The sequence below is a fragment of the Actinia tenebrosa genome, unplaced genomic scaffold, assembly GCF_029948245.1.
Source record: "Actinia tenebrosa isolate PJP-AT-01 unplaced genomic scaffold, QUT_ActTen_1.0 PGA_scaffold1__47_contigs__length_23844297, whole genome shotgun sequence".
NCBI classification, from domain to species: Eukaryota; Metazoa; Cnidaria; class Anthozoa; order Actiniaria; family Actiniidae; genus Actinia; species Actinia tenebrosa.
The window spans coordinates 1,504,769-1,519,936 of NW_028292578.1; the positions used below are offsets into that span (position 1 = coordinate 1,504,769).

At 40.1% G+C, this 15,168-nt stretch overlaps 1 protein-coding gene across 1 annotated transcript in view; it reads left to right on the top strand.

The window, feature by feature from the left end:
• LOC116307480 (neurofibromin) overlaps positions 1-15,168 on the top strand; it is a 51,188-nt gene that overhangs the window by 7,576 nt on the left and 28,444 nt on the right. Inside the window, exons 11-35 of the mRNA XM_089032298.1 lie at positions 247-411; positions 816-1,019; positions 1,799-1,870; positions 1,954-2,013; positions 2,715-2,846; positions 3,525-3,641; positions 4,092-4,171; positions 4,789-4,909; positions 5,325-5,384; positions 6,048-6,234; positions 6,374-6,447; positions 6,791-6,946; positions 7,888-7,970; positions 8,597-8,677; positions 8,843-8,900; positions 9,338-9,451; positions 9,613-9,651; positions 10,237-10,331; positions 10,725-10,797; positions 10,907-11,046; positions 11,861-11,974; positions 12,844-13,019; positions 13,095-13,165; positions 14,127-14,267; positions 15,083-15,166. Coding sequence (XP_088888424.1) covers positions 247-411; positions 816-1,019; positions 1,799-1,870; positions 1,954-2,013; positions 2,715-2,846; positions 3,525-3,641; positions 4,092-4,171; positions 4,789-4,909; positions 5,325-5,384; positions 6,048-6,234; positions 6,374-6,447; positions 6,791-6,946; positions 7,888-7,970; positions 8,597-8,677; positions 8,843-8,900; positions 9,338-9,451; positions 9,613-9,651; positions 10,237-10,331; positions 10,725-10,797; positions 10,907-11,046; positions 11,861-11,974; positions 12,844-13,019; positions 13,095-13,165; positions 14,127-14,267; positions 15,083-15,166 — 2,697 coding nt within the window. The remainder of the gene's footprint in view (positions 1-246; positions 412-815; positions 1,020-1,798; positions 1,871-1,953; positions 2,014-2,714; positions 2,847-3,524; positions 3,642-4,091; positions 4,172-4,788; positions 4,910-5,324; positions 5,385-6,047; positions 6,235-6,373; positions 6,448-6,790; positions 6,947-7,887; positions 7,971-8,596; positions 8,678-8,842; positions 8,901-9,337; positions 9,452-9,612; positions 9,652-10,236; positions 10,332-10,724; positions 10,798-10,906; positions 11,047-11,860; positions 11,975-12,843; positions 13,020-13,094; positions 13,166-14,126; positions 14,268-15,082; positions 15,167-15,168) is intronic.

Below are 15,168 nucleotides of genomic sequence, written 5' to 3' on the forward strand. Positions count from 1 at the left end.
CAGGGATAAAGGGCGCACCTTTACACATAAGCCCCTAGCTCGGGAGAATTAAGCAACCACTCCCCGCGGTATCAAAGTAAAAAAATAGCTTTATCTTTTAGCACTGTCTAACTAGTATTGCAATAATTATTGCACCTAGGTTGTGCATGAGACGACACATGAATCTTATTCACAAGAGAATGACACATGTTCTGAAATAGGAAAACATTATTGGTATATAAAGTTATTTTGCCTTTCTATCAACAGAAAGAGTTTTTAGACAACCTAAAGAAGGCATTAACCAGCACGAAGACCCTGAGCGAGAGTGCTGCAGTCTCCTCTGTCAAGTTATGTAAAGCAGCAAGCTACATGCGGCCTGAGGATAACTCTGTTCTTTGTTTCCTCGTATTAACCATCCTTAATGAACTCAAGGTTTGTAAGGAACCCTGAAGACGGGACAATGTAACCAAATCGAGGCTCTGGGTTGTTTTTTTTTAACTTCAGCCTCAATTTTGGGACATGTTTCCCTTGATTTTATTATTATACCTGCTTATTTTTGGAAAAAAGTTCTTGAAAATTGCATTAGATAAGACCATACTAACTCTGACGTAATCATTGTGGCCAACCAATCAGCGTGCACGTTATATCTCAAACTACGTCGTGTTTCTAAGGTTCTTCTCATGCTCTACAGTGCTTAGAGTGTTTTTATCACAGTATAGAGACATGTGCACGCATTTCAAGTTGCATTCATTAAATATTTTTTGAGGATTTGACACAAGCGCTGCTTTGTTCTGATTTTAACTACAAACTACTATATTTCCCGCTATATTTTACAGGCTTTACTCTTCAACCTCAACAAACCGTTCAGCCTTGGTTCTGGTAGTATTACCTCCACAGAAGATCTGATGGTGGACTGTTTTGTATCCAGCTTCAGGAACAATTATAGAAATATTCAACACTTTGAACCGTGTCTCTTGACCACTTCGCCTGTTATATTCAACCTAGTGTCTGTAAAGAGTATCTATCTTATCGTTACTGAGGTAGGCATTCCTCTACCTTGCTAATAGACCTCCTCGGCTCTGATGTAATGTTGTCCCATTTCAGACCACGTGTCATTCCCTAGAGTATCATTTCTTTTTTTAAGGATTGCGCTCGGTTGCACATGAGAAGACACATGAATATTGATACAACTCAAACAAAGAATATTATTCTCAAGGTAATGACACGTGGTCTGAAATGGGACAACATTACGCTCGAGCGCTCCAGAGCAGAGGAGGTCTATTAGTCAGTGGCTAACAAACCCTTAACCTGCAACCCCAAGGGTTTTTCTCTGGGTTCTCCTGTTCTCGCCTTCCTTCACCATACCCAGCACGCTAAATTCTAATTCGTACTGTGAGCTAGACGTACTCAACCTAGACTGTTGACAGTCCCTCTTTTCCCTTCTAACTCAGTGGAGTCAATTTTTTCACCTACTGACTTGGTCGCGTCAAACCAGAGGTTGTTTGACGGTTTTACAAAGTTATATATTATATTATATATATTGAATTATATAGATTTAGTGTTACCCTCTTGCAAAACCAGGGCAAATTGTTTAGTTGATTTATCTTTTCTTGGTAATCACTGTATGTGTTTTTATCAATAATAATGATAATAATGATAATAATGATGATGATGACGATGATATGATGATGATGATGGTGGTGGGGATGATGATGTGATGGTGATGATGATGATGATACTAGTAGTAGTAAATAATGATGATGATGATGATGATGGTCATGATAATAATAGTAATCATGCGTTTTCATTCTATTTGCAGGCTGCTCTTGGTTGGTGGCCTAAAGCAGACGTACTGTACCCTAAATCACAGCAGATCCGTGCAATATTCTTGGTACGGCGTGACTTTATTTTCTTTAATATCCTATTACACTTTTTACCAACCTAATCTTCTTTCCTTGCTTAATGTTTTTACAGCACGTTCTGAATAAAATACGAACTGCTGAGCAAGAGGCACAGCAATCGAGACTAAGTCAGGTAGGAGCGTGATATTACGCAGTGGTAGCTGTGTGTTATTAGAGGAGCGGCGTTTACGTAACGTTTGTAGTCCTACTGTCCAATTACTGTCCAAACGGTGCTTTATATGGCATATATTTGCTTCTACTCGCGACATTCACTAGCAGCTAGCATAAATAGGAGCTCTGTATATCTTATTTCATTCAGTTCCCACCAAAGAATCCTAGTTATATAATCTCTTTATGTCGCACTTCCTGCTTCCCTCATAGCCATCGTGTCTTCCATTGCCCCTCCTTCCCTATCCCTATCCCTCACGATTCCTGTTCACCAATGCGCATTTTCATATAGCCTGCGTAGCAGCGCTTTGGGGAGAAAGGAGGGGGATTGGAGAGGAGGGAAGAGAAATGAGGTAATAAGAGAAATAAGGCGTAATGTTTTGCCCATTTCAGACCATGTGTCATTTCATTGAGAATAAGATTCTTTGTTTGAGTTGTATCCATATTCATGTGTCTTCTCATGTGCAACCGAGCGCAAACCTTAAACAAAGAAATGATACTCTAGGGAATGACACGTGTTGTGAAATGGGAAAACAGTGGTTTAGGTCTATTATCATACACATCCCCATCTCTTGTTTACCAAATATAAAATGGACTGTTGTATATAAGTAGTATGCTATGGAATTTTGCGTGCCATCGTATGAATCTATGTTTGGTTCTTTTCAGATTTATAAAGTGAAAGAGATTCACAAAAGAGGTCATCGAGAGTCGGATGACATGCCCGCAGGAAGAAGAGACAAAGAGTTGTTATTGTGTCTGGTTAGGTTGTTCTACGCTGATCCTGTTTTTGCTTTCCACGTAAGTCAAATCCTACCACAGGATGACCAATGTACCTAATCCACTGCTTTCCCATTTCAGACCACTGCCATTCTCTTAAGAGTAACATTTTTTGTTTGAGTTGTATCCATATTAATGTGTCTTCTCGCGTGCAACCGTTAAACAAAGAAATGGTACTCTAGGGAATGACACGTGGCCTGAAATGGGAAAACAGTGGATTAGCTCTATTCATGGTTTTGTAGCTTTTGTAACAAGATTAGATGGACCCTTCTCACACAACACCATAAGAAATAAAACCTTTTTTTAACGATGCGCAACCTCATCCTGGAGCGCTTGAATGCGAGGCCACGCGTGGGAAATCTATTGTTCCATTTAGCGTTGCTGCCGCGTGATAAAGGTCCATCATTTCCCTTCCCTTCCCTTCCCTTCCCTCTCGTCCTTTTCTACCTCTGTATTTCTTTCCTCTCCGTTTTCCCATAATTCCTAATCCCGTTAAGTTTCCGATTCCTCTCGTCCCTTTCCGTTCTATTCTCCATTCATTCCCCGACACCTCGCCTTCCTTTCCATGCCTACTTATTAGTCAGGGAAAAATGCATGCCAAAAAGAGGAAAAAGAAATCCCCGTATTGAAATGATCTATTTTCAATCAAGGCTTCTTGTTATTGTTGCCGCAATTTAGTAAGGATTTGGTTGATTTCAGAACCAAGACACACCTGGTTGGGAAATCCAGAAGAGCTCGTCACAAATCATCATGGGTCTTGTTGATCTTGTCCTCAAAAAGTCCTCGTGTTTTGATATCAGAGAAGAAGCTGCCAAGGTATGTGCAATTCAAAAATAAAGCAATTTCTTTTTACTCGGGCTTTCAAAGAAATGCCCTAGGTATAAATTGGGCTTTATTTGCGTTCTGTCACAAATCACAGTTGCGTTCAAAGCGCATGGCAAGTTCTATGCGCGTGCGTAGTATGCGCCATAAGCATAAGCACATGGTCGAGCAATGGAGGAATTTTTCAAGGTTTCGTCAGAAGGATGACAGTGTTCACGAAGAATTCTTTCGATTTTCTGCTATGAAGCCCGAGTTCACGCAGATATGCGTCTAGTTTGACTTTGAAAATTGTACGTAAGATTTGAACCGTACCGTGACGGTGACGTCATCATTTTCGTAACGTGACTGTGTCGTGATGTTTGCATAGTCATTGTCTTTAAAGTGAATTTCATTTGACTCTGATATGCAAAGCATTGATTACTAACTTGAATGACTTGGTTTCAGACACTATATCGCTTCTTCCAAGCAGAAATCGTCGAAATGTGGAATCCTGTAGCACCTTTAGCCACTTTCTGGGAGATTAGGTAATTAAGTGCACTATTGAAACTGTTCTGCACACAGATAAGTTGAATGGATTGTCAGTATCTCGGCGTTTATTGGATGATCTCTTTCCCACTTCTGTTGACCTAACTATTCAAACTTTATCATGTGACCAGAGAGACCACGTGATCATTCTCACCTTAAGTCTCTTAACAGTGGAAGGTATTTTGTCCTAATATGGTGTGGTATGATCACGTGACTTGTCTTCACTGTGCATCTCAATTGGATTAGCTATTTTGGAAATCGCATTTAAAAACTCCATTTTGGATTTGTGCCATATGAATAAATATTACCGCCACCCGGTTAGCTCAGTTGGTAAGAGCGTCGGTCTGTTGTGCGGGAGGTCGTGGCTCAAGCCTCGGCCGGACCAACACTCAGGGTCTTAAAATAACTGAGGAGAAGGTGCTGCCTTTGTAATTACATCTGCAAATGGTTAGACCTTCAAGTCTTCTCGGACAAGGACTTAAAACCGTAGGCCCCGTCTGTCTTCACTATATAACCCTGTATAGGCGACGAAAAAGAACCACGATTTGAATGCAGAAAACAATGGACTAGTACTTGTTATTTACCATATGCTGTTATATTGAATTACATTTTCTAGTTCCCACGTGTTCTTTGCCATCTGTGAAATACTCATCAATCATGGCTCACACAGCACTAGATTATTAAAATACCTGAAGGATCTTATTCGGTGTAAAAATGAATTCCTAAGTAGGCACAAGGTATGTGGTATGCATACTGGATGATATAATACATTTACTCTCCGCCTCCCCCTATGCCTCCCCCTCCGCCTCCCCCTCCTCCTTCCCCAAAAAGCACTCACACTCATAAATAATGCAGTTTATGGCATTTTAATCTTACTTTCGCCTTGCAAAAAGAAACTGCATGTGTATGATGTTTTCCCATTCCAGACCACGTGTCATTCCTTAGAGTATCATCTATTTGTTTAACGGTTGCACACGAGAAGACACATGAATATGGTTAGAACTCAAACAAAAAATCTTATTCTCAAAAAAATGACACGTCGTCTGAAATAGGAAAGAATTACGCCCAATGTAAAGAAGTCTATGGAACAGATCGGCGACAAAAACATCTAATGCCATGTTAAATGAAAATCTGTTCTGTGTTATTTGACAGGAACATGCATCTACTGGCTGCCACATACCAGTCTGTTCTCTGGCACACAATAAGCTTGAGGTGAGTCGTCGTGATTAACGTTGGCGTGCGTTATAAAAAAACACATACATCGGTTGCATCACAGAGTGCCTTGTTTTCACGAGCACCTGTTATCGGATACCATGTACCTTGATCATCAGTATCATGCATTATCTAACAACACACCCATCGGTTACGTCACACGGTGCTCTGTTTACGCAGCGCACACTCATCGCACACCCTATTTCTCGATCATCAGTATCATGAATTATCTGATAGCACACCCATCGGTTGCGTCACGCGGTGCTCTGTTTACAAAACGCGCACCTGTTATCGGACATCATATACCTTGATCATCAGTATCATACATTATCAGGCAACATGCTCACCGATGGAATTACAGTAGTACGTGCGTCTAATGCGTGCGCCAGCAAATATGCTCTTTTTTCCCTTCGTTCCCATTGGCTGTGTTATCTTTTGTAACCTGATTGATGTAATATTGGTCCTTTTCAAATCCCACTACTTACTTTTAACCTACTTTTTTCTCATTCTGGGCCTTGTTGTACGAAGGGGGGATAGTGCTATCCAATGGATAAATCTTATCCAATGAAAAAATTTATTGTATAATAGCGTCGACTTATCCACTGATAGCTTCTTGATTGGTCCTTTTCTCATTCTGAAACACAAACCGTTATGTTTTATCAGGAAGCATTTCTCAGCTACTTATGGAGCTCAGACATCGAGGCAGCGTTGTTGGCTCTGTCGTGTTTCGGACACTTGTGTGAAGAGATGGACATCCTGCAAAGCTCAGAAAACCTTAACGAGCTTCACAACTCGGGTAACATGAATGTCATGACTGAACTGGCTGCTGAAGCAACGAGATTCACTGCAGGTAACGGGACAATGTTCTACTCCATTCTTTATCCCTCCCTCTATAAACATCAACATTTGACCTGAGTTTTCTATATTCATTTGCTAGTGAACAATGTCATAGTAGGGTAAAGCTTAGTGTCAATATTCTCATATCGTAGGACGTGCTGCTCTTCAGAAGAAAATCATGGCATTGTTACGACAGTTTGACCGGCAAACACCAGGCAATGTACAGGTGAGTGACTGAATGGTAAGGCTAGAAGGAGATGTAGAAAACCGACACATGCATGGTATACAGGATTCATAACCTTTAGTTTTAACCGTACCCTGAAGCAACCTCTGGTTTGACCAAAGCCAGGCCAAAGGTAACTCACAGATCGAACCCTGAAACAAACTCTGGGCTGATCAAAGTCAGGGCACGGATAACTCACAGTTGGAATTGAAATTTAGCATGTTAGGTTTTGCAGAGGGAGGAAAACTGGAGAACCCGAAGAAAAACCCTCCAATCAAGAGAGACACCAAACAAACTTTACTCATGGTGCGCAAAACCTCTATACTAAAGAGTATTTCTCTCGTAGGCCTGGGAAAACACCTACACGAGGTGGCAAAGACTTACATACGGACTGACGAACTATGGTAAAGAGGACAGTGGAAGTATGGCTGTCCAATACCTTTCGTCTGTACGCAAGAGAACTGGCTCTAGTTTGACGAGGTTGGCCACTAAAAATATTGAGGTCAGTAAATTCTTTGGCTATGTACATTTTATTACTACGCTATGTTTTGAAATTGTTAAGAGGAATCGCTGCTTTTCTATGATCACCCAGTCCCTAAGGTTTTTGTTAGGAAACCTTATTAGGGTATGAACCTTTATCACAATCAATCAATCAATCAACCTTTATTAATGTGTCAATGTATTTAGTCTCAGAGACTAATTGGGGACACAAATAAATCAATAAATGTATCTATACAATTACGAAAAAAAAAAAAAGAGAAATTAAGCTAAAATTGCATCTACTAATAATTTCTAAAAGCTATAATAATGAAATATAATTTAAAAAAAAAACCTAGAAAAATATATCAAAATCTAAATATCAAAATTATGTATGATGTAAGCAAAATGTATTCATGTTAAAAATGAATCTAATGTTCTAATCTACAATCTTGGACAAAAATGTTGAGAAATTTTTATTTTTAATGAATGTTTTCATGAAAAACATGAAACTTTCCCCTTAAAACGACCCCCTCCCCCCCTCCCCCCCTCCCCCCTCCCCCCTCCCCCCTCCCCCCTCCCCCCAAACAATGTTGTTGCCATGGAGAGAGCACTGCTTTACCTGATGGGACCAACATTGCACCGGGGGGAGGGGGTACGATGATACAACACAATTTTTAACGGATGAAATGAAATTTTCTCAACTCTTTTTGTCCAAGATTGTAGCTATGAATTACAAATTATGCACGAGTCACAGTTGTTGCTAATTAAGTCTGCAAGATTTTTACGCCCTATAACATTTTTAAAGGACTGGAGGCTCGGCCTTTCTTTCACGCGGCACCCATGTTGACTGGAACAACAGATTTGCTCACGTGGCCACGCATTCAAGCGGTTCAGCAAGAGGTGACACGTGATTAAACAAAGGATTTGCGCTGAGTGACAAATGTCCATTTGGTTCTTTTGCAGGAGTCTTTGAATGAATGGACTTACATGACGGGATTCCTGTGTTCTCTAGGAGTGGTGTGCCTGACAACACACCAGACAATCAGGTTAGGAAAAAGCCTTTGTAATTCCCTTGTTAGTGCTAATTTTTCTGTCTTTTTCCGTACGCTATGTCCTAAATAGGTCCTCTAAAACAGTACCACAATGCACTGCAAAGCCAACTAGACACAGTTTATGACTCGACCTCAGAAGGGCTAATGAGATGCTGTTACACTGATTTGTGCCGCAGTCATGAAACCATGCAACTTGAGTGTTGTGTGTAGCAATAGACCAAATGCAAAACCTGCACCGATGTGAGGCTTAAGTTGTGAACAAAGGGATCTGGCACGATTCGTGACTTTTGTATCACGCCAGATTGCTTTGAATCACGCCAGATCCCTTTGTCCACAACATAAGCTTCACATCGGTGTGAGTTTTGCATTTGGTCTATAATAGCTTTAATAGACCCCTTGCATGTGACGTCAAAGCAGCTCCATTTGGGGGACAAAATAAGAGAATTCCAATCTCCTGAAAATTGGAAACCTATTGTTACGTCCTCCAAATTGAGCTGCATTCCGACGTGTTGCAAGAGGTCTATACAAAATGTATCCGTGCGAGTGCAACCGAGAGTGTCGTAAATGGCAATTAGGAATATCGTTATCATATTTTGATTTTTTCCCCCTTCGTTTCTTAGGAGATACAGCCGTGCATTACCATCAGCCGTACCGTCTGGCAGCACCGACACCCAGGGGAAAGACAACTCAAACGTAGCAAGGTCAGTGAACACGAGCTATCTATACTAGACTTGCGTCTGCTAATGCGCCACCTCTCATCACTGCGGTGGTGCCTGCCACAAGTCTATGGCTGCTTATTTACGTGTGTCTTGCTTCGTTCTTGTTTTTCTTTATCCATTTTAAAAATCGTTTCTTTATCTCTGTAGATTTCTCAAAGACATGCTTAGCCTTCTCGTCTGCAGTAACGAAAAACACGGAGCCAAGGTTTGTGAATTTGTGTGAATTTTCATACTCCTACAGCAGTTTTTGTTATTTTTGTTTTGTTTAATTAAATTTGAGCATGGACCATGGACCCAATGAGCGCTTCGCAAAGCTTGCAATAACTATAAACTCGGCATAATCTGCATTAATTTGTTTGTAGGTTTTTTTCTGTGCAATTACCGATCAGCGTAAAATATATTACATTTACAGACGCTGCATTTGTCATGGGGTTCCTGACTCGTACCATCACATTGAATCGCTTAATGATGATTTTACCCTGGCTATTTGGTTTTTCGTTGGTAAATAGTGACCCATGTAAACTGGACTCTTTTCCCTGAACAAGTTTAAAGTTGCGCGCAGCACTTGCACTTTTTGTTCATCTGAGTCTTATGAGTTAAGCTTCATTAACTTAGACTCACTCCAGGTTTTTGTTGATCCAGATACGCAAGACTGTAAACGAGCTGATCGGAACACAACTGAGTTCAACGTTGTACCCAATCCTATTTGAAGAAATCAAGAATGTCTTGAAGAAGTTTTTCAATGCTGGTGGTCAGGTGAGATTTTTAAAATATATTTTCACTATGGGAATTTGCTCACGAAGCCCTAGGCACGAAGGGAATAAGATGCTCAAATTCCATGGTGAGAATAGTTGAGGTAACAACTATCTTTCGTGTAGTTAAGGGTTATAAAGGAATCTTGTTTTGTTTGTTTACAGGCCATTTTACAGGACACTAATACATTGTTCGTGGATCAGGTAAGCTGTCATAATAATGATGCACTCCTAAACCAGCACAATCACCAACACAAACATCATCGTTATTGCGCAATTGATTGTATTATCGTATGGAATTTGTGCAATACAAGTAATAAACATGAATTATTATTATTATTATTATTATTATCAGCATCATCATCATCCTTATCACTCAACCACCACCACCTCTGTCACCATTCACATTATTGCCATTATCAACATCAACATCACCACCACCAGCGCCATCATCATCATCATTATCATCAACATCATCACCGGCAATCAACGGCACTGCCATCGTCATCATCATTATTGACAATGACAACTTCATCATCACCAACAAAAATGACATCAAAAACATCTTGCATCATCAGTAACAAATGACATCACCATCTTTATCATCAACGACAGCAACTAAAGTAACAACAACACCAACTACAACTACAACAGCAATACCAGCACACTACTATGATGCATCTAATCATGACCACAATTCAACATAAAGCATTACTGAGGGGGAAACGATTTTCATTTGATACTATACAAGCATTCTATAGTAACTGACAATATTGATGGTGGTTATAGGTGATCACTATCATGAGACACATACTGGACAACAAGGGAAAGAAAGAGGGCTTCCAACCTGGAAGTATTGAGGCCATGATACTCACCTTAGTAAGGTAAAGAACACTTTACCATTAATTCCTCGCTTGGTTGCTTTTTTATTGATAATGAATGGCGGTTTCTGTTATTTAATGGTTCATAAACGGTTCATAAACCAAGTTCACCCTGCGGTCGTCACATGTGAATTGAGTTTGTTTGATGTGTTGTTCTCTCCTATGCTACGAGGGTTTTGTCTGGGTTCTCCGGTTTCCTCCCTCCGTAAAAATCAACATGTGAGTTGAGCGTTGTGTGCATAGAACATTAAATAAAGTGGTAGTGCGTGTGAGCGAAAGTGTCCCCAATTAGTGCGAAACGACTAGTAGTAGATTAGTAGAACGACTAGACACTTAAATAAAGATATGTATTTTTATTTATTTATTTATTTTTACCATTTTCCCTTTCATCGTTAGATATGTTCGTAACCTACCACTGAGCTCTCAGTCACTTCAGATTAAGACAAAGCTCTGCAACCTTGTTGATTTGGTAAGACTCCTTTATACAGACTCCCTTGATACATGGTTCTAGTGAAAGAGAAAACCTGTTTTCCTTGCACAAGTTAACAGAAGACTTATACTTTTTTTTCTGTTTGAAGGTAATGACCAGAAGAGAGGAACTGCTCTTCCACCAAGAAATGAAGTTCAGAAACAAACTCGTTGAGTACTTAACCGATTGGGTTCTACACTCCAGTGACACGAGTGAACACATGCCAAAGGATTTGGTCTCATTATCTAGGTAAAATGAAAGACGAAAAGGTTGGCATAAATTTTGGCAAAAGAAAAACAGGGAAATGGAAACAGCGTTGTTAGTAGTGGAGTGATCAGTATTTTTTGAATTTTTTTTAATATCATTGTTGAATTAGTTTGGCCAGTCACTATAGATGCTGTCTTGGTAGTTGTTTGATGTTGTTGTTCAGTATTCTTCCAGATGTAAATTGTTATTTTTTGATTTTTTTTTTAATCATTGTTGAATTAGTTTGGCCAGTCACTTTAGATGCTGTCTTGGTAGTTGTTTGATGTTGTTGTTCAGTATTCTTCCACATGTAAACACAGGAAACCCGGCTATATTTTTTTGCTTCTTTTAGAAAAGTAACTTTGCTCTTTGTGGGTTTCCTGTGTCGTGATCGGTTTCCTATTACATAAGCTGTGATCAGATCTGCCCTGTGATCAGATTGGCGCTGTAAACTGATAGCCGATTAAATTCAAATCAATAACCGTTGGTAATGCACTCTATAGTAAACACTAGAGACTGCTTACTAGAAAGTGCGCTACACACCACAGGCAACCCATACGAAACAAAACACCAACGGTCGCGTACCCTGTGATGTAAATTGTTTCTTTGTGTCTATTAACGACATTAGTTGAACCAATTAAAGCACGCTTTATTATTGTTCAACCAATCAGAATGCTGGAATACGGCACTGTCATGGTTACCTTATGACGTGTCTACAACATACATTTTTCCAAAGTCTGCTCTATTGTCAAGAATAGATTTATTTGCACATCTCCAGTCTTCATATAAACATTTCATTTTTCTTCCTTTTTCTCAGTGAGCTTGATGCTGCTGTGATTCGTGCTATTGCATCCCTGTTGGCCAATCTTCCACTACAGCCGGAAGGTGTAGAAGCTGACATCGTTGAGGCCAAATCCCAGCTCTTTCTAAAGTAAGTGATTTCTAAGACACACCAAATGGGCCAATTTTTGCTCATCGTACCATTGTACAAGTAAGCTATTTTACATACGTCGTGATACGGAAAGATATGTAACCGCCACCCGGTTAGCTCAGTTGGTAAGAGCGTCGGTCTGTTTTGCGGGAGGTCGTGTTTGAAGCCTCGGCCGGACCAACACTCAGGGTCTTAAAATAACTGAGGAGAAGGTGCTGCCTTTGTAATAATATCTTCAAATGGTTAGACCTTCAAGTCTTCTCGGACAAGGACTTTAAACCGTAGGCCCTGTCTCCTAACCCTTCCTAACCTACAGTAAAAATGGGGGACATAAAAGAACCACTGAGGACGTAAAAAGAAACCCTGGCAGTGACCAAACTCAGTGCCTACACTTCATTTTAACCATCTCTCATGCTTGTAAATTGCATAAAGCAATCTGTCATTCACAACTCCATGTAAAGCGCCTTTGATTATATCCACATATTAAAGGGCGCTATATAAATCATAAATCATAATCATAATCATAATCATAATATATACCCCTTGTATGTGACGTCAAAGCAGCTCAATTTAGAGGATGAAACAAAAGAATTTCAATCTCCTGAGATTTGGAAACCTATTGTTTTGCCCTCCAAATCGAGCTACGTTCCGACGTGCTGCAAGGGGTCTATTGTCCAGTCTAGTGTATAAGTATATAACACACTCCACAGTCAATACCACCACATTTAATATCTAGAAGTAGACCTTTCTTATGTTTACAAGTGGGATGCTCATACAGATTGTCTGTCTGTCCAGGTACTTCACCTTATTTATGAATTGTCTGTCTGTCCAGGTACTTCACCTTATTTATGAGTTGTCTGTCTGTCCAGGTACTTCACCTTATTTATGAACCTAATGAGCCGATGTAAAGAACAATACATTGACTCCCAAGGCCGTGAAGGACAGCCATCGCTCTCAGCAGCACATTCCATTCATCAGAGTACCATCCTGGCGATGTCCAATCTACTGAACGCTAACATTGATACAGGGTTAATGTATGCTATAGGTGAGTATAGTATAGATAGACACCATAGCAAATGTATGTAACTGATGTAAGATTTGTCTGTACGTTGTATTCAAGGCCTTGGTTATCATGAGGATCTACAAACGAGAGCAGTTTTCATGGAAGTCTTGACGAAGATCTTACAGCAGGTTAGGTTTATCATAATGACGTTGCTCTTTCGAACTCATTTCCTATTCTTTGTTTGCACGTGACTTCTTCGTGCCAATAGGTCTCCAGCATAATGACGTTTTATACCAACACTTCCAGAATACCTTTTGGTAGCTGTTTTGGTCTGCTAATTAACAAATAGACATCAGTTTTTTGTGTCTGTCCTCTTATTGACGATAAATTGCGTCATCACATTGTCAAAGTAGTGTGGATTCACGAGGCGTAGCCAATAACAAAAACGATAAAAACTTCTCATTTTTAGTGATCAAAACAACCAACGGAAAGAGCGCGCGCTCGTTGACGTCAGCTTTATCTGTCTGTCCTCTTATTGATGATAAAAAATAACCAATAACCAGATTTAAAAAAAGGATTGTGATAGTTTACTGGTGTGAAGCGTCATTAATATTAGGGTTAGGATCTACGCTGGTGATACTTTACACCAAGATTTCTCATCAGCCTCCTTTGTTAATACATACCACCAATATGGCCGCCATGTCTTTGTCTTTTGACTCTTTGGGATTATTGCAAACCATCAACATGTAACGCTGTTACTTCATGGAAAACAGTCCTTTTATAAAATAACTGTTATGAATGACGCTACGCGTCGTGCTTCTCCTAACACTTCTCTCGTGTTCTGCCAACCCCCGCGTGCTTTATGACAGCACACAGCACGCGCGCGCGTTTTCTATTTCTTCAATATAACACCACAATATAGCAATACATATTTAAAGTCTGGGTTTCAATAAGCTGATAAAGACTAAAAAGGTTGTTAAAAACACTGACCACCATATGCTGTCAACCAGAAAAGTCCATCCTGTTGAAAACTTCCGCTTTGATGAGCTTTCCGCACGAGACAGGGAATGACGTCAAGTGCAACCCAGCAATGGGAAGAACTTTCTTATTGAGATAACGACCTAACAAGCAGATTCTATTGTTGTTTAGGGAACAGAATTTGACAATCTAGCAGATACAGTTCTGATGGACCGATTCGATAGACTGGTTGAGTTGGTGACAATGGCTGGTGAGAAGGGCGAATTGCCCATTACTATGGCACTAGCAAGTGTGGTTCCCTCACAACAACTGGTAAGAGTAGTAAAACCTACCCGATGATCTACCCGATAATTGGAAAAGATAACTAGCTAAAAACTTGTGTGAGCTGCGTCGGTGTTTCTAATGAAACTGTAATAATAAAAAGATGAATTATAAATCGTGAAAAGATGAAAAAACGGTTTAAAAGCTCTTTTACTCCGGCGAAGGACTAGCGTCCGAAACGTCAGTTTTTTCATCTCTTCACGGTGTATAATTTACTTATTTATCATTACCCGATAACAAAGTCATATTGTAAGGGGAATTGGGAGGGGTAGGGGGATTCTGCAAGCTCGTAGCCATACTGTTGCCATGCGGTTACCGTACCGCGTAGTTAATCAGTTACGGTTTTTTCCTTGGCCATAGAGGCTTTGCACCATCACGTAATGGCAGCCATGCCAGCAGGCAGGAACAATTGAATCTGATCTAAGCTAATTTACATGAGAATTTAGTTTCCTAGGAGAAAATAACTTGTTGTGCCTCCTGTCATGGCTGTCATGACGTGATTATGCAAAGCCTCTATCCCGAGGTTGAGAATAAATTTGAATGAGTTGGCATTGCAGTGCATCGTGGGACTATCTTATGGGGAAATTTCCAAGATGGCGTCTATTTCTTCCCCTAAAACAGCCCCACAATGCACTGCAATTCCATGTCGACCCAGTCTTTCCTCAACCTCGGAAGGACTAATAAGTGTGATACTACCGTAAAACCGCGGTTATGGGCCCTGGGCTTATGTTCACTTGTGAAGGTATATGATGGGCTTGTGAGGATATTTATCATTTTCACTCATCAAATTTGTTGTTTTTGGTTAGGATGAATTAGCTAAGGTTTTGGTGACTCTGTTTGAAGATAGACACATGCTTCCTCAGCTACTCAAAAACATCTTTTCCCATGAGGT